The sequence below is a fragment of the Hyla sarda genome, chromosome 2 (assembly GCF_029499605.1).
Source record: "Hyla sarda isolate aHylSar1 chromosome 2, aHylSar1.hap1, whole genome shotgun sequence".
NCBI lineage: Eukaryota > Metazoa > Chordata > Amphibia > Anura > Hylidae > Hyla > Hyla sarda.
Genome location: NC_079190.1, coordinates 238,340,148 through 238,366,115, shown reverse-complemented (window position 1 = coordinate 238,366,115; position 25,968 = coordinate 238,340,148). Strand labels below are relative to the sequence as shown.

At 42.8% G+C, this 25,968-nt stretch overlaps 1 protein-coding gene across 6 annotated transcripts in view; it reads left to right on the top strand.

The window, feature by feature from the left end:
* Nucleotides 1-25,968, top strand: part of BCAS3 (BCAS3 microtubule associated cell migration factor) — a 1,340,542-nt gene that overhangs the window by 669,072 nt on the left and 645,502 nt on the right. For all 6 annotated transcript variants that reach the window (XR_008888692.1, XM_056556703.1, XM_056556707.1 and 3 more), the window contains one exon: nucleotides 20,513-20,637. Coding sequence is in view for 5 of the 6 variants with exons in the window: in XM_056556703.1 (XP_056412678.1) it covers nucleotides 20,513-20,637 (125 nt within the window). In the remaining variant the exon portion in view is untranslated. The remainder of the gene's footprint in view (nucleotides 1-20,512; nucleotides 20,638-25,968) is intronic.

The window sequence follows — 25,968 nt, the reverse complement described above, 5'->3', positions numbered from 1 at the left end:
TGTAAACATAGACACCTTAATTGGACTTTCTATCATTTAAAAATAATTACTTAAACGCAAAATTAGATACATGCAGTGTCCTGGTACCTGTGTCCCAGTTCCAATATATGTGAAGTTGTGGTATGGCTGAGAAAACCCTTTCCTAAGTGCCTTCCTAATGGTCTTCGGTACTAGGAGTTCACTTGCATAGCTTTTTAAAATATTACATTGCTATATACTTATGGTTACAGTTTAAAGGGGTACTCCGGTGAAAAACATTTTTCTTTAAATCAACTGGTGCCAGAAAGTTAAACAGATTTGTAAATTACTTATATTTAAAAATATTAACCCTTACAGTACTTATCAGCTTTGGTATACTACAGAGGAAGTTCTTTTCTTTTTGAATGTCTTTTCTGTCTGACCACAGTGTTCTCTGCAGACATTCTGTCTGTCTCAGGAACTGTCAAGGGAAGGATAGGTTTGCTATGGGGATTTGCTCCTGCTCTTGACAGTTCCTGAGACAGATAGTGGTGTCAGAAGAGAACACTGCGGTCAGACAAAAGAAAAGAACTTCCTGTGGAGCACACAGCAGCTGATAATTACTAGAAGGATTAAGATGTTTAAATAGAAGTAATTTGCAAATCTGTTTATTGTTCCTGCGCCAATTGATAAAAAAAATAATAATAATAATAAAAAAAATATTTTCACCCCTTTAACCCCTTCCCTCTTTGGCGATTTTTCATTTTTGCACTTTTTTTTTTCCTCCTCACCTTCTAAAAATCATAACACTTTCAATTTTCCACCTAAAAATCCATATGAAGGCTTGCTCTTTACGCCAACAATTTTACTTTGTAATACCATTAATAATTTCACCACAAAATCTACTGCAATAACCAGAAAAAATTATTTGTGGGGCAAAATAGAAAAGAAAAGCCATTTTGTGATTTTTAGCGGCTAATATTTATTCTGTTGGTCCATACGGTCGCAAGGATACCCAATTTATATAGGTTTGATAAAATTTTACTACAAAAAAAAAATTATTGCGCCGTGATCTGAAGTTTTTATCGGTACCATTTTTGTTTTGATCGGACTTTTATAAAAAGTGACAAAAAATATACTATTTTGGACTGCACGGTTTGTTTAATTATATATTTTTATAGTTCAGACATTTACGCACCCGGAGATACCACATATTTAAATTTTTTTACACTGTTTTTTTTTTTTTTTTTTTTAATGGGAGAAGGGGGGTGATTCAAACTTTTATTAGAGGGGTGGTTAAATGATCTTTATTAACTTTTTTTTTTACACTTTTTTTTGCAATGTTATAGCAGCCATAGGGGGTTATAACATTGCACACACTGATTGAATACACTGATCACTGTTATGCAATAGCATAACACTGATCACTGTTATCGCCGCTTGACTGCTCCTGCCTCGATCTCAGGCACGGAGCAGTCTTTGGCGATGGGACGCACAGGAGACAGGTAGGGATTCTCCTCACGTCCTGCAAGCTGTTCGAAACACCGCAATTTCACCGCGGCGGTCCCAAACAGCATTGCTGAGCTAAACGGCATTATTTACTTTAGTTATAGACACGGTGATCAAGTTTGATTGCCGCTTCTAAAGGGTTAATGCCGATCGGTGATGTCAGGCATTAGCAATGGGTCCTGGTTGCTTATAGCAACCTGGACCCACCAGGTATGATGCACGCTCTTCTACTGAGCATGCGTCATACCTCGGGAGCCGCAAATGGACATGTATGTCCATGTGCGTTAAGGGGTTAAATGCACAAGTTTCCAGAAAGGGTGTTGGAAGACTCCCTAATTCAGCCCCCTCTCTCCAGAGGCCTGGACCCAAAATTTTTCTAATGCCAGAGCAACATCTCTCCTAGCTCTGCTCCTGCGAGACAGACACATATACCTAGTTAGAGAGTTTCTCCTAGGTTCTAGACTGTTCTGGCCAAAGAAGAGAACCAGGGTCAAGTTCCAGTCTTTTTAGAGTCCTATTAAAGCTACAGTCTGCTAAAAGCAAGTCACAAGTCCTATTCCAGTTGCTAGCAACAACCTATCTGAGACCGTTATGGGCATTATACAGAGTTTGGAGGATTTTACCCAAAAGGCCTTCAGGGTCCTTTCCTTTTTTCTAATGCATTGCTGGGTTTGTGACCAATAATTGTATTATTATTTTAGTTAATTCATTAACTAATACAGATCTTTTTGTGGCAATAATTAAGGATGTTTATGGTGACAGTCAATGTGTGAAATATCTAACTGCTGGAAATCCATTCATCTGAAAACATTTTTTTATTTTTATTAACTGTTTATTCATTTTTAACTATTCCTTTGAATGCAACACATAATGGGTATCACTAGAGAAGCCTGATGATTGCTATGGATCAAGATAAAATGAATAAACTGTATTAATGTTTCAGTGGGTAGTGTGAGTGTCTGATTGGACTTTTTTGACAAGCAATCTGGATACTCTAAAAGTGAGTCTACCACCAGGGTTGTAACAGCAAATGTGCCTAAAGGCTTGTGCCTGTTAAACTGCTGGTACAGCTGAATAGTGCACGTTTCTGTGATCACATTGTTAGCATTTAGCAGCTTGAGGCACTTTGGGCATTCATTTAGCCCCTGATGTACCAATATGCCCGTCTGCCTGCTGCTGTAGTTTCCAGTGAGTTAAACTAGAGACCATTCTGCATGATGCGGTGGCTGACACACACCCTCAAGACACGCCCCCTTAGTGCAGTGCTATGGCATAAACAGTATGTTTAGAACGCTGGGTTCCTGCTGTGGGAAACATGACATCACGTCACGCCCCCCTCGTAACGTTGCATCATGCCCCCTCCATATCTATGGGAGGTTGTGTGACCCCGCAATCCCCTTTGGATAGGGGATAAGATGTCTAGAGGCAGAGTACCCCTTTAATCTTTCCAGTACTTATAAGCTGCTGTATGCTACAGAAAAAGTTGTATAGTTATTTTCTGTCTGACCACAGTGCTCTCTGCTGACACCTCTGTCAGTAACTGTCCAGAGCAGGAGAGGTTTACTATGGGGATTTGTTCTTGTTCTGGATTGTTCCTGACATGGACAGAGGTGTCAGCAGAGGCACTGTGATCAGACAGAATAGAACTGTACAACTTCCTCTGTAGTATACAGCAGCTGATAAGTACTGGAAGGCTTTAGATTTTTAAATAGAAGTAATTTACAGATCTGTATAACTTTTGGCACCAGTTGATTTTAAAAATGTTGTTTTCCACCAGAGTACCCCATTAAGAGAAGCACTTCCATTTGTTAATGTAAATAATACAGTTCTATATATTAACTAGTATGTATAAGCATTTAATGGCTTCCCTCAGATATTATTAACCAAAACCGAGTATCTACAAGATGTTTAGATTCCCTTTGTTTTCCCGGCAGCCTATCAGCAGGCTATGAACCATTACAGCAGTCTGTAATCTGTATAAAGAGAGTATCCATACAACATTTGTGATATTTCAACTTTACGTCTAGTTTCCAAGAAAAATAAGAAAAACAATAGTCCTGTGCGCAGGTAAAATGATGTGGCTTGAACTCATGGAAAGGTCATGCGCTTTTATTCTGAATATGACCTAAACCCTTGGGTGTAAATGTGAATATGGTATTATTTTTTGTCAGTAGCAGTGTGTAAATCTACAAGTCTGCTGAAAGTCCTGAAACTGACCCCTTGCACAATACCTCCTTGAAGTTATTTTTAAATGTGATGCCTAACCTGTCTTTTTATTTTAGCATTGGGTATAATTTACAAAGTGCTGACAGTTTAAAGGGGAGTAAAGTACAGAAGGTCACCAGCAGAACAAGGCTGCCTCATATAAGTCCATAATATAGAACATCAGCATTGTTGGCACACAGATGACAACTTTTAACCTCACTTGGTAGGAATGCTGTAACCACCAAAAAGATGTTTTAGAATGGACAAAATAGAAGAAACTTTAAGGTTTCAACCTCATTATCTTGGATGTGTGTTCTAGAACAATAGCTACTATTTGTCTAGAATATAGATAGGTTGATACAACCCAAATGCACATTACTGAACTTAAAGTAAAGTGTCTCAAATCTACGATATCATGTTAAAGGGGATATCCTGGAGGAAAAGTAATACCTTTCCTCTCTGCCAAAGTTCCACTCCTGCCTGCCTGTGGTCTCCGAAGTGTAACTCCCTAAACTGGAAAGGGTTACTAAAAACATGCCTGTATGTGATGACCAATTGGTCACACCATGCAGCCTTGGTTTAGCCGGCATGCGATGATTGTAATGTGTACCTACCCAGTCATACTTTCGAAATGACAGGGAGACAGAAGTGGAGCACCAGGAATGAGAATGAGGCCTTACCTTTCCTCCTCCAAATAACCAATTTATTATGAAATTGTAAATTTGACTTGTCAATTTTGAATCCAAAAGGGTGTATATGTATTCGGGGAACTTAAGGGAGGCGGAAGTGAATAACTTTTCCTCCTTCTGAATAACCCCTTTAACCCCTTAAGGACTCAGCCCATTTTGGCCTTAATTTTTACGTTTTCATTTTTTCCTCCTCGCCTTCTAAAAATCATAACTCTTTTATATTTTCATCCACAGACTAGTATGAGGGCTTGTATTTTGCGCGACCAGTTGTCCTTTGTAATGACATAACTCATTTTATCATAAAATGTATGGCGCAACCAAAAAACACTATTTTTGTGGGGAAATTAAAGCGAAAAACGCAATTTAGCTAATTTTGGAAGGTTTCGTTTTTACGCCGTACAATTTATGGTAAAAATGACGTGTTCTTTATTCTGAGGGTCAATACGATTAAAATGATACCCATTATTACATACTTTTCTATTATTGTTGTGCTTAAAAAAAATCACAAACTTTTTAACCAAATTTGTACGTTTATAATCCCTTTATTTTGATGACCTCTAACTTTTTTATTTTTAAGCGGCGGTATGGGGGCTCATTTTTTGCGCCATGATCTGTACTTTTTTTGATACCACATTTGCATATAAAAAACTTTTAATACATTTTTTATAATTTTTTTTTAATAAAATGTATTAAAAAAGTAGCAATTTTGGACTTTTTATTTTTTCGTTCACGCCGTTCACCGTACGGGATCATTAACATTTTATTTTAATAGTTCGGACATTTACGCACGCGGCGATACCAAATATGTCTATAAAATTTATTTTTTACGCTTTTTGGGGGTAAAATAGGAAAAAACGGACGTTTTACTTTTTTATTGGGGGAGGGGATTTTTCACTTTTTTTTTTAACTTTTACTTTTACATTTTTTTACATTTTTTTTTACACTTGAATAGTCCCCATAGGGGACTATTCATAGCAATACCATGATTGCTAATACTGATCTGTTCTATGTATAGAACATAGAACAGATCAGTATTATCGGTCATCTCCTGCTCTGGTCTGCTCGATCACAGACCAGAGCAGGAGACGCCGGGAGCCGGGCGGAGGAAGGTGAGGGGACCTCCGTGCGGCGTTCTGAATGATCGGAACCCCGCAGCAGCGCTGCGGGCGATCCGATCATTCATTGAAATCGCGCACTGCCGCAGATGCCGGTATCTGTATTGATCCCGGCACCTGAGGGGTTAATGGCGGACGCCCGCGAGATCGCGGGCGTTGGCCATTGCCGGCGGGTCCCTGGCTGCGATCAGCAGCCGGGATCAGCCGCGCATGACACGGGCATCGCTCCAATGCCCGCGGTTGTGCACAGGACGTAAATGTACGTCCTGGTGCGTTAAGTACCACCGCACCAGGATGAACATTTATGTCCTGCGTCCTTAAGGGGTTAAAGAACTGTGACCACCTTTGGCAGAATGTATTTATTTACTAATACCTATTTATTTGCTGATGGAATGAGAGGGACCATGGGGTAACTTATTTTCCTTGTGGAACTATTTTTTTGTTATGATTCTGGTTATACAGTATATATATATATATATATATATATATATATTATATACAAGAATGTGTAAATCCTGTCACCCATGACTGGAACTGTATGTTGGGCAGATACATTTTTCATGCATTTATCCTTGCTTCAGGCAAGCAGAACTGGACCGGCAACCTCCACTGATTTTAATACAGTGGCGCTCAAGGTGTATGGAGCGAGATCCTTACTCAAGCCTGCTCAATACCTGGTGGCCCCCAGCTGATTGCTGTAGCTTGGGGCCGCCATTATAGCCGGCATGCGGCTATTGCTGCAGCCAGCTATTAACCCTTTATATTGCCACTGTCAAAGCTGACAGCAGCATCTAATGGTACCTTTTGACCATCCCTGGTGGTCTAGTGGTATGGATCGCCCACCCACCCACAGTGCAATCACAGGTGGGCAATTCACTGTGTAGGTAGCCAGAGGGCTTACCTCTCATCCCATGGTTGGCGTGGATCTGCATTTGATTGAGCCTGGAGCAGGTTCAACCAAATAAGCACAACCAAATAATCTAATGATTCCTTATTAAGGTCCTATAAGGGACTAATTGAGAAAAAAAAAGTTTAATAAAAGTTCAAAAAGCACACATTAAACCCTTCCATGTTAAAAGTTCACATTACCCCCCTTTTCCCATTTTCCATGTAAAAAAAGATGGAAACATAATAAAAATAAACATATTTGGTATTGGCATGTGCGTAATTGTCCGAACTATTAAAATATACATTATATATCCCGTACGGGTAATGGCGTTAATGTAAAGAAAAAATCACAGAATTGCGTTTTTTTTAGAACATCATGAAGAAAAACATGAAAACATGAAATAAAAAGTGATTGAAAAGTCTGATCAAAACCAAAATGGTACCGATACAAACAGCAGATTAAAAAATGAGCCCTCATACAGCCCAGTATACAGAAAAATAAAAAGCTCTAGGGGTCAGAAAATGGCAATAAAAAAAAAATCGGAAACTAAACAAATTTGGTATTGTTGTAATCAGCCCAACCTAAAGTATCAAAATAACATGTTAGTTTGAACACAAGGTGAATGGCGTAAAAAAGAAAACAATATTTTCAAAATTGCATTGTTTTTCACCTCACAAATATATATATTTTTTTGTTTTGGAGCATATATTATGGAAAATTGAAAGGTGTCATTACAAAGTACAGTTGGTCCCGCAAAAAACAAGCCCTCATATGGGTCTGTAGATGGAAAAAATAAGCGTTAGGGCTATTATAGGCCAAGGAGGAAAAAACTAAAGTGCAAAAACTATATAAATACACTAATAAAGACCTTATTTACATACTGTTTTGGTTAAAATTATTTTGTGTAGCAGGACAAGTGGATTGTCATGAGGGACAGGTAGATTGTGCTCCATTTTAGATTTTTTTATTTTTATTTCCACACCCCTGTGTATATGTGTGTGTGTCACGATTCGGCAGGCTGGAGGTGGATCCTCTGTGCCAGAGAGGGATTGGCGTGGACCGTGTCGGTGGACCGGTTCTAAGTTGCTACTGGTATTCACCAGAGCCCGCCGCAAAGCGGGATGGTCTTGCAGCGGCGGTAGCAACCAGGTCGTATCCACTGGCAACGGCTCAACCTCTCTGATTGCTGAGATAGGCGCGGTACAAGGGAGTAAACAAGAGCAAGGTCAGACGTAGCAGAAGGTCGGGGCAGGCGGCAAGGTTCGTAGTCAATGGTAATAGCAGGAGGTCAGGAACACAGTAATGGTAACACAGAAGAAGCTTTCTCTAGGCACTAAGGCAACAAGATCCGGCAAGGAAGTGCAGGGGAAGTGAGGTAATAAAGCCAGGGAGCAGGTGGAAACTAATCAGGGTGATTGGGCCAGGCACCAATCATTGGTGCACTGGCCCTTTAAATCTCAGAGAGCTGGCGCGCGCGTGCCCTAGAGAGCGGAGCCGCGCGCGCCAGAGCATGACAGCCGGGGACCGGGACAGGTGAGGGACTTGGGATGCGATTCGCGAGCGGGCACGTCCCGCTATGCGAATCGCATCCCCGCCGACAATGTCAGTGCAGCGCTCCCGGTCAGCGGATCTGACCGGGGCGCTGCAGGGAGAGAAACTCCGCGAGCGCTTCGGGGAGGAGCAGGGACCGGGAGCGCTCGGCGTAACAGTGTGTGTATGTGTATATATATATATATATATATATATATATATATATATATATATATTTATAATATATTATATATTTATTTATTTAATTTCTTTTTTCCAATCTTCTTCTGGATCTTTGACACCCATAAGGTCAGGGCCTGACACTAGTGCACTAAACTACAAATGGTCTTAACTTAATTAATTAATAAACTTCAGGGAGATATAACCGAAAAACAGTACTACGAGGAAAAGATGTTCCAGCATTGTTAGTTAAAAGAAAATACAAACTGAAATGAGAAGAGTTGACAGATTTTCTTTACAGTTTGTTACAGTACAGGTGACAATGTGACATATTAGGCCCCAGCACCAAGTAGTGAAGTTCACCACTCAGCCAATCACTGGCCAACGCGATGTCACATTAACTCCTTAAAGGGGTACTCCGGTGAAAAACTTTTTTTTTTTAAATCAACTGGTGCCAGAAAGTTAAACAGATTTGTAAATTACTTCTATTAAAAAATCTTAATCCTTCCTGTACTTATTAGTTGGAAATTCTTTTCCGTTTGAAACACAGAGCGGTCTGCTGACATCATGAGCACAGTGCTCTCTGCTGACATCTCTGTCCATTTTAGGAACTGCCCAGAGTAAAAGGAAATTCCCATAGCAAACATATGCTGTTCTGGACAGTTCCTAAAATGGACAGAGATGTCAGCAGAGAGCACCATGCTCATGATGTCAGCAGACAGCTCTGTGTTTCAAACGGAAAATAATTTCCACTGTGGTATTCAGCAACTAATAAGTACAGGAAGGATTAAGATTTTTTAATAGAAGTAATTTACAAATCTGTGAATTCGGGTAGAAAAACAGCCATGGTGCACATCTACAATCTTGTATAATGATCTGATTGCTTCTCAGCATAATGTATACTAACAACCTTTTAGTTTTTGATATTATGCTGAGAAGCAATTAGATCATCATACAAGATTGTAGATGTGCACCATGTCTGTTTTTCTACCCTAATTTACAAATCTATTTAACTTTCTAGCTCCAGTGGATTTAAAAAGAAAAAGATACGTTTTTTCACCGGAGTACTCCTTTAAGGACACAGCTTATTTTGGCCATAAGGACAAAGCCAGTTTCATTTTTGCAGTTTTGTTTTTTTCTCCTTGCCTTCATAAAAGCCATAACTTTTTTGTTTTTATATGCACAGACCCATATGAGGGCTTGTTTTATGCATGACCAATTGTATTTTGTAATGACACCTTTTATTTTACCATAAAATGTATGGCTCAACAAAAAATATATAATTTTGTGGGGAAATAGAAGAAGGAAGAAGAAGGGTTTAATTTTAACACTGTGAACTTTACAGTAAAATGACTTGTTCTGTGTATTGTGTGAGTCAGTATGATTAAAAAGATACTCATTTTTATATGCTTTACTATAACTGTTCTACTTTAAAAAAAAAAATCTAACTTTTTAAACCAAATTAGTATGTTTTTAATCACCCTATTCTGACCCCTCTAACTCTCTCATTTGTCCGTATACAGGGCTGTATGAGGGCTAATTTTTTTGTGCTGTGATCTGTTGCTTTTATTAGTACCACTTATGCGTGACTTTTTAATCACTTTTAATTAAATTTTTCTGGCATGTGATATGGCCAAAAAGCAGCAATTTTCGTTAATGCCGTTCACTGTACGGGGTCATTATATTTTGATAGTTCAGACATTTATACAGATATCAAACATCTGTAGTAATAATTTTTTATGCTTTTTAAGTAAAATTAAGACAAGGGGCGAATTCAATTTTTATTTTGTACTTTTTAAAAAAACATTTATTTGACACTTTTTATGTCCCCATAGGGAACTATCTATACCAATCTTTAGATTGGTTAATACTGTTTATTACTATGCATAGGCATAACACACTGATCAGAATTACCAGCGATTTACTTCTCTGGTCTGCTGGAAGGCAGACCAGAAAAGAAGACCTCGTGATGACAGCTTGAGCAGGTGACCTCCATCCGCCATCTTTGCTGATCTGATCCCCGCAGGTATGCTGCAGGTGATCAGATCAGCCATTAGAAGTGATGCTCTGCCATGAATACCTAAATCTGTATTGATCCCAGCATTGAGGAGTTATTGGTGGACATCATTGTAAACCAGTGCTCGCATCTTGTACAGGACATAAAAGTCTCAGCGCATCAGGACACACAATTGAGGCCATTTTCATTAAAGTATAACTGTGGTGCAATACTTTTAACTTCCTCTGTGCCCGAGCTGAAAAAGCTAAAAAAAAAAAAAAAAACTTTAACTCACCTTCCTACGTTCCACCGTTGTGCCGATATAGGCGTCCCGTTCCTCCGGAGCTGCTCGGCTTCCTGCTTCTTAGGCTTGGAATGTCACACTGCAGTCAGCGTATTACCGGCCGCAGCGATGTCCCGCCTCAGCCGGTGATAGGCTGAGCGCGCTGTCATGTAAGGAGCCCGGGCAGCAGGGAGAAGGCGGGGCCAAAGCTCCTTACATGACAGTGCGCTTAGCCTATCACTGGCCGAGACATCGCTGTGGCCGGCAATACACTGACCACAGTGTGATGTTATGAGCCCAAGAAGCAGGAAGCCGAGCAGCACCGGAGGAATGGGACGCCAATATCGGCGCCACCATGTAACGTAGGAAGGCGAGTTAAAGATTGTTTTTTTAAGTTGTATTTTTTTAGGTGTTTTTAGTTATTGCGCCGCAGTTCTCCTTTAAGGAATATTCTAATGTTACACATTTATGACATATGTATTAAATGATGTATTAGAGCAGTGGTCTCAAACTCTCGGCCCGCGGGATGATAATTTGCACCCCTCTGTGAGATTAATTTCCCTGTCAAGAGTTAGCACATCCATGTGTCCCAAAAGATCTTTTCTGGACACAAGGATGTCTTGTGCAAGCCTGCGACCGCTTTAAAATCGCTCTGGCTGCCCGGAGGTAGCGCACGCAGGGACGTCACTGACGTCCCTGCTGTGCACCCACAGGAGCAGTGAGCAGGAGGAAGCACACGCTGGCCGACATGGTAAGTTACCAGCTAGTATTGGCTAGTATAAAAGAAATTTCACCAGTTAGATTGATGATAGGTTATTTTTATAAACTAATTCTCACTCTCAGGCTTAAAAAGTATCAAGAAAAGATTAAGGGAAAGTTGGCTAGAATAATTTGAGAGTTGAATGACTGCACATGGAAGGGGTTTTTGAAAATGTGACACCTAATGTGGGGGACCTATGCTGCCTACCTAATGTGGGGGACCTGAATACCATAAATAATAACAGATTAATAGCTATTCACCGCAGGAGTATATAATCATTTTGCTTTATTTAGGCATTTCTCTAGGATTGGCATTACACATCTAAAACAGTTAGATTTGATTCCAATAAGTTTATTGTAGATTTAGTTGACTGAACTCTTTGGCAGTTAGTTGACTAAAACTAAAACAATTCAGATGATTAAAATATAGGTAAAACTAAGTTTCATTTTACAATTTTGACAAAATAAAAATTTGCTGTCAATACACTTCTGTATGTCTTGTTTTATATTGGAGGTTGTTTTCTGTCGGAGTCTAAATCAGGGCATGCACCATCAGATGCTGTTTGTATGGAGCTTTTCTCCTGTAGAAGCTTTGCTTTTGAGGTTAGAATATCCTTCTAAAACATTTGAGTCTGTACAACTCTATAGTAGGGTCCTCAGTGGTGTGCCACCATAGAGCCTCCTCCACTCAGTTCTGTTGTTAGCACATGGCCTTAGAGAGGTATTCCAGGAAAAAAAAACTTTTTTTTATATATATAAACTGGCTCCAGAAAGTTAAACAGATTTGTAAATTACTTCTATTAAAAAATCCTAATACTTCCAATAATTATCAGTTGCTGAAGTTGAGTTTCTGTCTGGCAACAGTGCTCTCTGCTGACATCTCTGCTTGTCTCGGGAACTGCACAGAGTAGAAGAGGTTTGCTATGGGGATTTGCTTCTACCCTGGACAGTTCCCGAGATAGGTTGTCCTCAGAGAGCACTTAGACAGAATAGAACAACTCAACTTCAGCAGCTCATATGTACTGAAAGGATTAGTATTTTTTAATAGAAGTAATTTACAAATCTGTTAAGCTTTCTGGAGCCAGTTGATATATGTAAAAAAAAAAACTGGATAACCCCTTTAACCTCTTAAGGACCTAGGGCGTATGGATACGTCCTGGCTTCCTGGTACTTAAGGACCCAGGCGTATCCATACGCCCGTGGGAATTTTGGGACCCGACCGGGGTGACTGCTGATATTGATCAGCAGGCACCCTGCACAAATGCCCAGGGGGGTCATCAGCCCCCCCCCCATGTCGGCGATCGGCGCAAATCGCCGGTGAATTTACACCGACGATTTGCACCGATTCCGGGTCACACCGGTCTATGGTGACCCGGTGACCCGGTATATAAGGGGGATCGCGGTTGTCTAAGACACCCACGATCCTCCTGAAGGGATAGGAGTGAGGTGGCAGGGGTGCCACCCCTCCTATCCCTGCTATTGGTTGCCAGAAGCTACGACCAATAGCAGATCGGGGGCGGGGGAGTTAACTTTCGTTTTCCCCGTCCTGCCCACCCACAATAGGCGGGGCAGAACGGGGAAACCGATGGGGACCGGTGGTAAAAGATCCACTTACCATCCGGAGGCTGCCCTGTCGTATTTCAAGGAAACAGTTTAGGGCCACATATGGGGTATTTCCATACTCGGGAGAAATTGCACTACAAATTTTGGGGGGCTTTTTCTCCTTTTACCCCTTATGAAAAGAAAAAGTTGGGGGCTACACCAGCCTGTTGGTGTAAAAAAAATTACATTTTTACACTAACATGCTGGTGTTGACCCATACTTTTTATTTTCACAAGTGGTAAAAGCAAAAAAAGACCCCCAAAATTTGTAACGCAATTTCTCGTGTGTACGGAAATACCCCATATGTGGGCGTAATATGCTCTGCGGTCGCACAAGAAGGCTCAGGAGTAAGAGCGCACAATGTACATTTGAGACCTAAATTGGTGATTTGCACAGGGGTGGCTGATTTTTCAGCTGTTCTAATATAAATGCAAAAAAAAAAAAAAAGTACCATTTTGGAAACTACACCCCTCACGGAACATAACAAGGGGTATAGTGAGCCTTAACACCCCTTAGGTGTTTGACGAATTTTTCATTAAATTTGGATGGGAGAATGAAAAAAAAATTTTTTTTTTCATCAAAATGCTGGTGTTACCCTAAACTTTTCATCTTCACAAGGGGAAATAGTAAAAAAGACCCCAAAATTTTTAACACCATTTCTTCTGAGTAAGAACATACCCCATATATGGATGTAAAGTGCTCTGCGGGCGAACTACAATGCTCAGAAGAGAAGGAGCGCCATTAGGCTTTTGAAGAGAAAATTTGTCCGGAATTGAAGGCCACGTATGTTTACAAAGCCCCCATAGTGCCAGAACAATGGACCCCCCCCCCCACATGTGACCCCATTTTGGAAACTACACCCCTCACATAATGTAATAAGGGGTGCAGTGAGCATTTACGCCCACAGGTGTCTGATAGATTTTTGAAACAGTGGTCCGTGAAAATGAAAAATTGTATTTTTCATTTGCACAGCCAAATGTTCCAAACATCTATCAAACTCCAGTAGGGTGTAAATACTCACTGCACCCCTTACTAAATTCTGGCCACTGACTTCCATTCCATACAAATTCTCTCTCTCTTTTCAAAAGCTCAATGGCGCTCCTTCTCTTCTGAGCTTTGTAGTGTGCCAACAGAGCACTTATACACATGGGGTATTTTGGTATTTTCATACTCAGAAGAAATGGGGTTACAAATTTTGGGGGTCATTTTCTCCTATTACCCCTTGTAAAAATGTAAAATTTGGGGAAAATCTGAATTTTAGTGAAAAAATAATTATATTTAATTTACACATCCAACTTTAACAAAAAGTCATCAAACACCTGTGTGGTGTTAAGGCTTGCTGTACCACTTGTTACGTTCCTTAAGGGGTGTAGTTTCCAAAACAGTATGCCATGTGTTTTTTTTTTTTTGCTGTTCTGGCACCATAGGGGCTTCCTAAATGTGACATGCCCCCCCCCCCCCCACACAAAAAAAAAAAACATTTCAGCAATATTTCCTTACTCGAGAGAAATTGGGTTACAAATTTTGGGGGTCTTTTTCTCCTATTACCACTTATAAACATTCAAAAACTGGGTCTTCAAGAACATAAAAAAAATGTAAAAAATGAAGATTTGCTGCTATTCTTGTGAAACACCTAAAGGGTTAACACACTTACTGAATGTCATTTTTAATACTTTGAGGGGTGCAGTTTTTATAATGGGGTCATTTGTGGGGTATTTCTAACATGAAGGCCCTTCAAATCCACTTAAAAACTGAACTGGTCCCTGAAAAATTCAGATTTTGAAAATTTTGTGAAAAATTGGAAAATTGCTGCTGAACTTTAACCTCTTCAGGACATAGGGCGTATGGATACGCCCTGAATCCCGAGTCCTTAAGGACCGAGGGCGTATCCATACGCCCGTGGGAATTCCGGCCCCCACCGCTAGCCGGTTGGGGACCGGAGCCGGATGCCTGCTGAAATCGTTCAGCAGGCATCCCGGCATATCGCCCAGGGGGGTCATTATGCCCCCCCATGTCGGCGATCGCCGCAGATCGCTGGACAATTCAGTCCAGCGATCTGCGGCGATTCCGGGTCAATCGGGTCTCCGGTGACCCGGTGACCCGGAATTACTGGCTGTTCGGGGCCGTCTCTGACGGCCCCGAACAGCCAGAGCCTGCAGGGGTGAGGTGGCACTGGTGCCACCTCACGATCGCCCTGATTCGTCGGCCGGATTACCGGCCGACCAATCAGGGCGCCTGCTGCGGGTGTCACTCCCGCACCCGCTCCGCCCCTCTTCCGGAGGACGTGAGCGGGTGCGGGAAGACGACCCCCGGTGCTGGGGACCCCGATCCCCGGCGCCCCTGTTGGGATCGGGGCCCCAGGAGCAGCTGCGGCGGCGGAGACGACGAGGGACTGACCTGTGCGGCGAGGATCGTTGGAGGTGAGTGACAGCCTCCTGCTGTTGCTTAGCAACAGCTCCCAGCATGCAAAAAGGGCATGCTGGGAGCTGTAGTTATGCAACAGCAGGAGGCAGACCACCACAACTCCCAGCATTCCCTTATGGGCATGCTGGGACTTATGGTTTTGCAACAGCTGGAGGCACATTCTTTCTATGGAAAAGTGTACCTTCAGCTGTTGTATAACTACAACTCCCAGCTTGCACAAACAGCTAAAGTGCATGCTGGGAGTTGTAGTGGTGCATCTGCTGGTTGCATAACTACAACTCCCAGCATGCCCGTTGGCTGTCGGTGACTGCTGAGAGTTGTAGTTTTGCAACAGCTGAAGGCACACTGGTTGTGAAACTCAGAGTTTTTTTTTACCTAACTCAGTGTTTCACGACCGGTGTGCCTCCAGCTGTTGCAAACTACAACTCTCAGCAGTCACCGTACACCATGCACCGTACATGCTGGGAGTTGTAGTTTTGCAACAGCTGGAGGCACACTGGTTGTGAAACACTGAGTTAGGTCACAAACTCAGTGATACATAACCAGTGTGCCTACAGTTGTTACAAAACTGCAACTCTCAGCAGTCACCGACAGCCAACGGGCATGCTGGGAGTTGTAGTTATGCAACAGCTGGATGTCCCCCCCCCCCCCCCAATGTGAACGTACAGGGTACACTCACATGGGCGGAGGCTTACAGTAAGTATCGGGCTGCAAATTTGAGCTGCCGCAAACTTTCTGCTGCAGCTCAAATTGCCAGCGAGAAACTACTGTGAACCCCCGCCCTTGCGACTGTACCCTAAAAACACTACACTACACTAACACAAAAAATAAAATAAAAAGTAAAAAACACTACATATACACATACCCCTACACAGCCCCCCTCCCCTCCCCAATAAAAATGAAAAACGTCTGGTACGCCACTGTTTCCAGAACGGAGCCTCCAGCTGTTGCAAAACAACTCCCAGTATTGTCGGACAGCCGTTGACTGTCCAGGCATGCTGGGAGTTTTGCAACAGCTGGAGGCACCCTGTTTGGGAATCACTGGCGTAGAATTCCCCTATGTCCACCCCTATGCAAGTCCCTAATTTAGGCCTCAAATGCGCATGGCGCTCTCACTTTGGAGCCCTGTCGTATTTCAAGGCAACAGTTTAGGGTCACATATGGGGTATCGCCGTACTCGGGAGAAATTGTGTTACAAATTTTGGGGGGTATTTTCAGCTTTTACCCTTTTTAAAAATGTAAAATTTTTGGGAAAACAAGCATTTTAGGTAAAAAAAAAAAAAAAATTTTTACATATGCAAAAGTCGTGAAACACCTGTGGGGTATAAAGGTTCACTTAACCCCTTGTTACGTTCCCCGAGGGGTCTAGTTTCCAAAATGGTATGCCATGTGGGGTTTTTTTTGCTATCCTGGCACCATAGGGGCTTCCTAAATGCGGCATGCCCCCAGAGCAAAATTTGCGTTCAAAAAGCCAAATTTGACTCCTTCTCTTCTGAGACCTGTAGTGCGCCAGCAGAGCACTTTTCACCCCCATATGGGGTGTTTCCTGAATCGGGAGAAATTGGGCTTCAAATTTTTAGGGGTATTTTCTGCTATTACCCTTTTTAAAAATAAAATTTTTGGGGGAAAACAAGCATTTTAGGTAAAAATTTTTATTTATTTTTTACATTTGCAAAAGTCGTGAAACACCTGTGGGGTATTAAGGTTCACTTTATCCCATGTTACATTCCCCGAGGGGTCTAGTTTCCAAAATGGTATGCCATGTGGTTTTTTTTTGCTGTTCTGGCACCATAAGGGCTTCCTAAAGGTAACATGCCCCCCAAAAACCATTTCAGAAAAACGTACTCTCCAAAATCCCCTTGTCGCTCCTTCCCTTCTGAGCCCTCTACTGCGCCCGCCGAACACTTTACATAGACATATGAGGTATGTGCTTACTCGAGAGAAATTGGGCTACAAATACAAGTAAAAATTTTGTCCTTTTACCCCTTGTAAAAATTCAGAAATTGGGTCTACAAGAACATGTGAGTGTAAAAAATGAAGATTGTGAATTTTCTCCTTCACTTTGCTGCTATTCGTGTGAAACACCTAAAGGGTTAAAACGCTGACTGAATGTCATTTTGAATACTTTGGGGGGTGTAGTTTTTATAATGGGGTCATTTATGGGGTATTTCTACTATGAAGACCCTTCAAATCCACTTCAAACCTGAACTGGTCCCTGAAAAATACTGAGTTTGAAAATTTTGTGAAAAATCGGAAAATTGCTGCTGACCGTTGAAGCCCTCTGGTGTCTTCCAAAAGTAAAAACTCATCAATTTTATGATGCAAATATAAAGTAGACATATTGTATATGTGAACCAAAAAAAAATGTATTCGTAATATCCATTTTCCTTACAAGCAGAAAGCTTCAAAGTTAGAAAAATGCTAAATTTTCAAATTTTTCATCAAATTTACGGATTTTTCACCAAAAAAGGATGCAAGTATCGACAAAAATTTACGACTATGTTAAAGTAGAATATGTCACGAAAAAACAATCTCGGAATCAGAATGATAACTAAAAGCATTCCAGAGTTATTAATGTTTAAAGTGACAGTGGTCAGATGTGCAAAAAACGCTCCGGTCCTTAAGGCCAAAATGGGCTCCGTCCTGAAGGGGTTAAAGCCCTCTGATGTCTTCCAAAAGTAAAAACATGTCAACTTTATGATGCAGACATAAAGTAGACATATTGTGTATGTGAATCAATATATACTTTTTTTGGAATATGCATTTTCCTTATAAGCAGAGAGCTTCAAAATAAAATAAAAAAATGCAAAATTTTCAATTTTTTCATCAAATTTGGGAATTTTTCACCAAGAAATTATGCAAGTATCGACAAAATTTTACCACTAACATAAAGTAGAATATGTCACGAAAAATCATTCTCGGAATCAGAATGAAAAGTAAGAGCATCCCAGAGTTATTAATGTTCAAAGTGACAGTGGTCAGATGTGCAAAAAATGGCCGGGTCCTTAAGGTATAAATGGGATGGGTCCTTAAGGGGTTAAGGTAAGTTTTCAAGGCATTTATATTATGTAGCATTTGTCCTTATGTTCATTACTCCTTATTGTGTATTTTTAAGACAGGTCCTTATACTGAGACTTGAAGACTGCTTCTGTCTTTCCAGTGTATATTAATGATGGTGAAATATTGTGGATTTCTGAAAGTGAGGAGGTATTAGTATGGCATTTGACAGAAATACTTTTCTGGAGTAGGAAATAGCCGTTTTACTGTGCTCGTTTATACAAGCCTTTAAGCTTCTCCCTGCACAGTGTCTAACCAAAGACACATTTTATTGGTATGAAAAAAGTGCCATTCGGTTGTTCTTCAGAAATGACTAATTCCAGTTCATGACAAACACTTAAATCTCCACTTTCTAAATTACATATCCATTACCTTGAATTGGAAAGAAAAGACCCGGGAATTCATAATTTAATATAGTGTTCCAATGGAAACATTCCAAAATGAAATGCATTTTATGATCCCATCTACCCTTTTAATGCTGTGGTGTGTCCCAACACTCAGCTGACACATGAGCATGTAACAATGATTGATTACATGGAACACCTCAGCATCATTGTGTGATGATTCATAATGCTTTTATATCCTTTCTTGTAAACATTTCTGGTTATTCCAGACCAGTATTATGTTGATCTGATGCCAAAGCGGGTCAGTTTAGTCTTTAAGAGATTACCATAGCACATTACATTTACAAATCACTTCTTTGTAGTGAGCGGCCTTTCAACTACTCCAGCGCTACAGCAAATCAATACTGGACTATGTTATAGTATCGCTGAAAAGAGTAGATTGGATCACTACAGGATTTACGCCATAACCTGTATTTTAGGAAATATGTACAGTATATTGCAGTTTAAACCACAGAGGTTTGTGAATAGTATAATGAGAAAAAGCTTGATTGCTACATGGACCAATGGGTATTGCTTATGTTACATTCAGCACACAGAGCTTTAATAATGGCACTATATGAATTAGGAGAAATGATTAATACATACTATGACTACCGTGTTTCTACTGTGTATAGCTGGTTTAAAAGATGCATTAGTACCATAGAGAAAGGGAGAAAGGGCTTAGCCACTTTTCTATCTGGTGGCAAGAACTTGTACAGGACCCTCCTTTACAGAGGAACTGCATTGTTAGGTAAATTTTAGTTGAATAGAAAACAAACATAAAACCCTTTTCTGTACCTGAAAGGGGATTAAAAAAACATGGCTGTGTGCTTCCAAAAAGAGCACCAGATCTGTCCATGGGTTGTGTCTTTTATCTCCACAACCTATCTCCAAATCCAGAAAATCACATTGTATGATTGTTTTTTTATTTCCATTTTATTGCATGAAAAAAGTATTTCATCACCTACCAACCAATAAGAATTCCGGCTCTCACAGACCTGTTATTTTTTCTTTAAGAAGCCCTCCTGTTCTCCACTCATTACCTGTGTTAACTGCACCTGTTTGAACTTGTTACCCATATAAAATACACCGTTCAAACAGACTCCAACCTCTCTACAATGGCCAAGACCAGAGAGCTGTGTAAGGACATCAGGGATAAAATTGTGGGCTACAGGACAATAGGCAAGCAGCTTGGTGAGAAGGCAACAACTGTTGGTGCAATTATTAGTAAATGGAAGAACTTCAAGATGACGGTCAATATCCCTCAGTCTGGGGCTCCATGCAAGATCTTACCTCATGGGGCATCAGTGGTCATGAGGAAGGGGGCTGCTTTTCTGCACAGGACGACTGCACCTTATTGAGAGGGGGTGGATGGGGCCATTTATAGCACTGCGGCTGCATCTTATTCATTTAAAGCAACGCGGCCGCAATTTAATCATTTATAGCACCTCGGCCTGCATCTCATTAATTTAAAGCGCGGGCAGCTCACAGGATTATGATGATGATTATTTCCCCGATGTGGGGACAGCCGCTGTGGGTGATAATTCATTCATTTGAGGGGGAGGGGCCCGACCGGTGTTGCAGTATGGGAAAAATTCATATCGTGCAGGGAAAAAATTCGGTATTCGCTATGAACCGGTATACCGCCCAGCCCTAGGTACTAGTGTACCCAAAGCCAATGCACTATATTCTGCATTATTGTATGATAAATCCAATTGTTTTAGTAATCTATCAATCTATCTATCTATACAATATATACTGTATGTTATTTTATTATATTACTGTTGAAAAAATGTTGCAAAATATTAAACCCCTGTATTGTCCAACTATAGTTTAACTATTGTTGATTATTATGATATTTTTCTATACTTTGCATGCAATTTATTCCCCAACAAACATTTTGATTCTTTATTTCCCTATTTTGTTTTTAAAGCAAAGCCAAGCCAGCTCCACAGATTTCCCCAAGCAAGTCAACAGGAGGAGAGTTTTGTGTTGCTGCTGTGTTTGGTTCATCCCGATCCTGGTTTGCCAGTAACCAAGGCATCAAAAGGGACAAAGGTTAGTTGTTGTTTTTTTTTCTTTTTATTCTGGTAGTAATGTTTTTGAGTTTTAGTGTATAGATGAGGGATTATTGTCAGACTGAAACCAGCCTATATTTCTCTTGAGCATCTTGAAAATGTTTCTACACCTTTTTTGAAGTCACCTATAGTACATTCAGTTGACTGGATATTATTTTAAAAGAAACAGCATTGCATATCAATGTAAAAACCTAGTCCTAAAGAGAGGAAGAACTAACTGTCACGAGAGACAAGATTTTGTGGAGGAACAGATGGAGTGATGGAGTTTATAACAGAGTCAGAATCCCTCCAGAACATCTGAATGTATGGACAAGTCCACCAAATGTGCGTTAGGGTCCCTACCTGTGTCCCACACCGCCAGCAGGAGCCATCGGATGATAAACCGTGTGTGTACAAGAATTTGGGGGTTCTATACCATCTAGATAGCAGTTTAAAATTAGATTCTTTCAGGCGGATACATCTCGAGTAACCCTGAGAATGCTGAAGAATATAATCCACCTCAGAGTCAGAGAGGGTAAGGCCCAGTTCCTTCTCCTAGGAATAACCCGGCCAGGAAGAGTGTACTGAAAGAGCAGGAGAGGTTTTCTATGGGGATTTGCTTCTAATCTGGACAGTTCCTAACATGGACAGGGGTGTCAGCAGAGAGCACTGTTGTCAGACAGAAATAAATTCACAAATGTATCTGTTTTATATAGCAGCTAATAACTACTGGAAGGATTAAGATTTTTTTAGTAGAAGTAATTTACAAGTCTGTTTAACTTTCTGGCACCAGTTGATTTGAAAACATATGTTTTCTACTTATTTCCACCGGAGTTCCCCTTTAAGTGGCTCAGACTGAGCCCTGACTTGAACCTAGTTGAACAACTCTGTAGACACCTGAAAATGGCTTTCCTATTTAACCTGACAGAGCTTGAGAGGATCTGCAGAGTAGGATGGCAGGAAATGCTTGTGCCATCACCCAAAAGAAGACGGAAGGCTGTAATCTCAGCCAAAGGTGCTTTAAATAACTACTCAGTAAAGGTTCTGAATACTTATGTCAAAGCAATAACTTAGATTTTCCTCTTAATACATTTACTAACATTTTGTAAAATGATATGTTCACATTTTAATTATTGGGTATTGAGTGCTCAATGATTAAGATTTTTATTTTTATTTTAGCACAAGGTTGCAGCAAAACACAATGTGAAAAAGGGAAAGATTTTCAAGATGCACTGTACATTATCAATTGTCTTTAGTTTCAAACTTATAGGTCTACAGTTGGCACAACTATATGTACAAAATAAAGACATAACAACTCTTCAGTGTCTACTGTTTTCCCATAGGGTTTAGTCAAAATGACAATTTTATTTGCCATTCTATGTTTTCTTTTAATTCTAATACTATGCCTGAACATTTTGTTCCAGTAAATAAAGATGTTTGTGACATAAAATAATTTATGGCACTTATAGAGAATATTTTGGGCTACTATTTATTAGAATAAATTGTACTTTTGATAGTAGCACTGTATATATTATGTGCCTTTTGTTTGCTGTTTGTGACAGATGTGTCTGACTTTTTAGGTGGTTTTTGTCCTAGCCATATGTCCTTGACTGAGATGATGATGTAAATGTAATTGTTTCTGACTGCCCTGTATGTCTATCAGCAAAGGAGTCAGGTCTAAACATAGAGCAACATATGTTGGTCTGACTCACACAGTAAAGGGGCTCCGTGAAGCTGTGCAATGTTAGAAAGCCATGCCTGCCATTGTGCACAGTAGTTATTGAGATCATTTCCAGGAGATCTCTAAGCTGCTATGCAGGGAAATTTAAAGGATAATATTAAATTTTATTATATACACTGCTCAAAAAATAAAGGGAATGTTACGCCTAGCGCTCCGGGTCCCCGCTCCTCCCCGGAGCGCTCACGGCGTCTTTCTCCCTGCAGCGCCCCGGTCAGTCCCGCTGACCGGGAGCGCTGCACTGTTCTGGCCGTTGGGGATGCGATTCGCACAGCGGGACGCGCCCGCTCGCGAATCGCATCCCAGGTCACTTACCCGTCCCGGTCCCCTGCTGTCATGTGCTGGCGCGCGCGGCTCCGCTCTCTAGGGCGCGCGCGCGCCAGCTCTCTGAGACTTAAAGGGCCAGTGCACCAATGATTGGTGCCTGGCCCAATTAGCTTAATTGGCTCCCACCTGCTCCCTGCCTTTATCTAGTCTCCTCCCTTGCACTCCCTTGCCGGATCCTGTTGCCTTGTGCCAGTGAAAGCGTTTAGTGTGTCCAAAGCCTGTGTACCTGAACTTCTGCTACCCATCCTGACTACGAACCTTGCCGCCTGCCCCCGACCTTCTGCTACGTCTGACCTTGCTTCTGCCTACTCCCTTGTACCGCGCCTATCTTCAGCAGCCAGAGAGGTGAGCCGTTGCTAGTGGATACGACCTGGTCACTACCGCCGCAGCAAGACCATCCCGCTTTGCGGCGGGCTCTGGTGAAAACCAGTAGTGGCTTAGAACCGGTCCACTAGCACGGTCCACGCCAATCCCTCTCTGGCACAGAGGATCCACTACCTGGAAGCCGAATCGTGACAGTAGATCCGGCCATGGATCCCGCTGAGGTGCCGCTGCCAAGTCTCGCTGATCTTCCCACGGTGGTCGCTCAGCAATCGCAGCAGATTGCCCAACAAGGACAGCAGCTGTCGCAGTTGACCGCCATGTTACAGCAAATTCTGCCTCTGCTACAGCAGCAACCATCTCCTCCGCCAGCTCCTGCACCTCCTCCGCAGCGAGTGGCCGCTCCTAACCTCCGCTTGTCCCTGCCGGACAAATTTGATGGGGACTCCAGACTCTGCCGTGGATTTTTGTCTCAGTGTTCCCTGCATATGGAGATGTTGTCAGACTTGTTTCCTACAGAACGGTCTAAGGTGGCGTTCGTAGTAAGTCTTCTTTCAGGAAAGGCCTTGTCTTGGGCCACACCGCTCTGGGACCGCAATGATCCTGCCACAGCCACAGTCCAGTCCTTCTTTGCTGAAGTCCGAAGTGTCTTTGAGGAACCTGCCCGAGCCTCTTCTGCTGAGACTGCCTTGCTGAACCTGGTCCAGGGTAATTCTTCCGTTGGCGAGTACGCCATACAATTCCGTACTTTTGCTTCTGAACTATCCTGGAATAATGAGGCTCTCTGCGCGACCTTTAAAAAAGGCCTATCCAGTCGCATCAAGGATGTGCTGGCCGCACGAGAGATTCCTGCCAACCTCCAAGAACTCATCCATTTGGCTACCCGCATTGACATGCGTTTTTCTGAGCGACACCAAGAGCTCCGCCAGGAAAAAGACTTAGATCTCTGGGCACCTCTCCCACAGCATCCTTTGCAGTCTTCGCCTGGGCCTCCCGCCGAGGAGGCCATGCAAGTGGATCGGTCTCGCCTGACCCAGGAAGAGAGGAATCGCCGTAGAGAAGAAAATCTCTGTCTGTACTGTGCCAGTACTGAGCATTTCTTGGTGGATTGCCCTATCCGTCCTCCACGCCTGGGAAACGCACGCACGCACCCAGCTCACGTGGGTGTGGCATCTTTTGCTTCTAAGTCTTCTTCTCCACGTCTCACGGTGCCCGTGCGGATTTCCCCTACAGCCAACTCCTCCATCTCAGCCGTGGCCTGCTTGGACTCTGGTGCCTCCGGGAATTTTATGTTGGAGTCCTTTGTTAATAGATTCAGCATCCCGGTGACCCGTCTCGTCAAACCGCTCTACATTTCCGCGGTCAACGGAGCCAGATTGGACTGCACCGTGCGTTACCGCACAGAACCCCTCCTGATGTCTATCGGACCCCACCACGAAAGGATTGAGTTCTTCATTCTCCCCAACTGTACCTCTGAGGTCCTCCTCGGTCTGCCTTGGCTCCGGCTTCATTCCCCCACCATTGATTGGACCACCGGGGAGATCAGGAACTGGGACTCTGCCTGCCACAGGAAGTGCCTCTCCCCCCCCTCCCAGTCCCATCAGGCAAGCCTCTGTGCCTCCCCATGGCCCCCGTCCTGGTGTCACACTGCCCCGTGCCAGGCCTCGCCCTCTGCCCTCCCTCCCCATTCCCACTCCTGCTGTACTGCCTGCCGTTGAGGAAACCCTCCATTCTTTCCCGGTGTCCTCATCCCAGGGGAGGCAGTTACCGGACAAAGAGAAGGGGAGACCTAAGGGGGGGGGTACTGTTACGCCTAGCGCTCCGGGTCCCCGCTCCTCCCCGGAGCGCTCACGGCGTCTTTCTCCCTGCAGCGCCCCGGTCAGTCCCGCTGACCGGGAGCGCTGCACTGTTCTGGCCGTTGGGGATGCGATTCGCACAGCGGGACGCGCCCGCTCGCGAATCGCATCCCAGGTCACTTACCCGTCCCGGTCCCCTGCTGTCATGTGCTGGCGCGCGCGGCTCCGCTCTCTAGGGCGCGCGCGCGCCAGCTCTCTGAGACTTAAAGGGCCAGTGCACCAATGATTGGTGCCTGGCCCAATTAGCTTAATTGGCTCCCACCTGCTCCCTGCCTTTATCTAGTCTCCTCCCTTGCACTCCCTTGCCGGATCCTGTTGCCTTGTGCCAGTGAAAGCGTTTAGTGTGTCCAAAGCCTGTGTACCTGAACTTCTGCTACCCATCCTGACTACGAACCTTGCCGCCTGCCCCCGACCTTCTGCTACGTCTGACCTTGCTTCTGCCTACTCCCTTGTACCGCGCCTATCTTCAGCAGCCAGAGAGGTGAGCCGTTGCTAGTGGATACGACCTGGTCACTACCGCCGCAGCAAGACCATCCCGCTTTGCGGCGGGCTCTGGTGAAAACCAGTAGTGGCTTAGAACCGGTCCACTAGCACGGTCCACGCCAATCCCTCTCTGGCACAGAGGATCCACTACCTGGAAGCCGAATCGTGACAGGGAACACTTAAACAACACAATGTAACTCCAAGTCAATCACACTTCTGTGAAATCACACTGTCCACTCAGGAAGCAATACTGATTGACAATCAATTTCACATGCTGTTGTGCAAATGGAACCGACAACAGGTGGAAATTATAGGCAATTAGCAAGACACATAAAGGGGTAGTTCTGCAGGTGGTGGCCACAGACCACTTCTCAGTTCCTATGCTTCCTGGCTGATGTTTTGGTCACTTTTGAATGCTGGCGGTGCTTTCACTCTAGTGGTAGCATGAGACGGAGTCTACAACCCACACAAGTGGCTCAGGTAGTGCAGTTCATCCAGGATGGCACATCAATGCAAGCTGTGGCAAGAAGGTTTGCTGTGTCTGTCAGCATAGTGTCCAGAGCATGGAGGCGCTACCAGGACACAGGCCGGTACATCAGGAGACGTG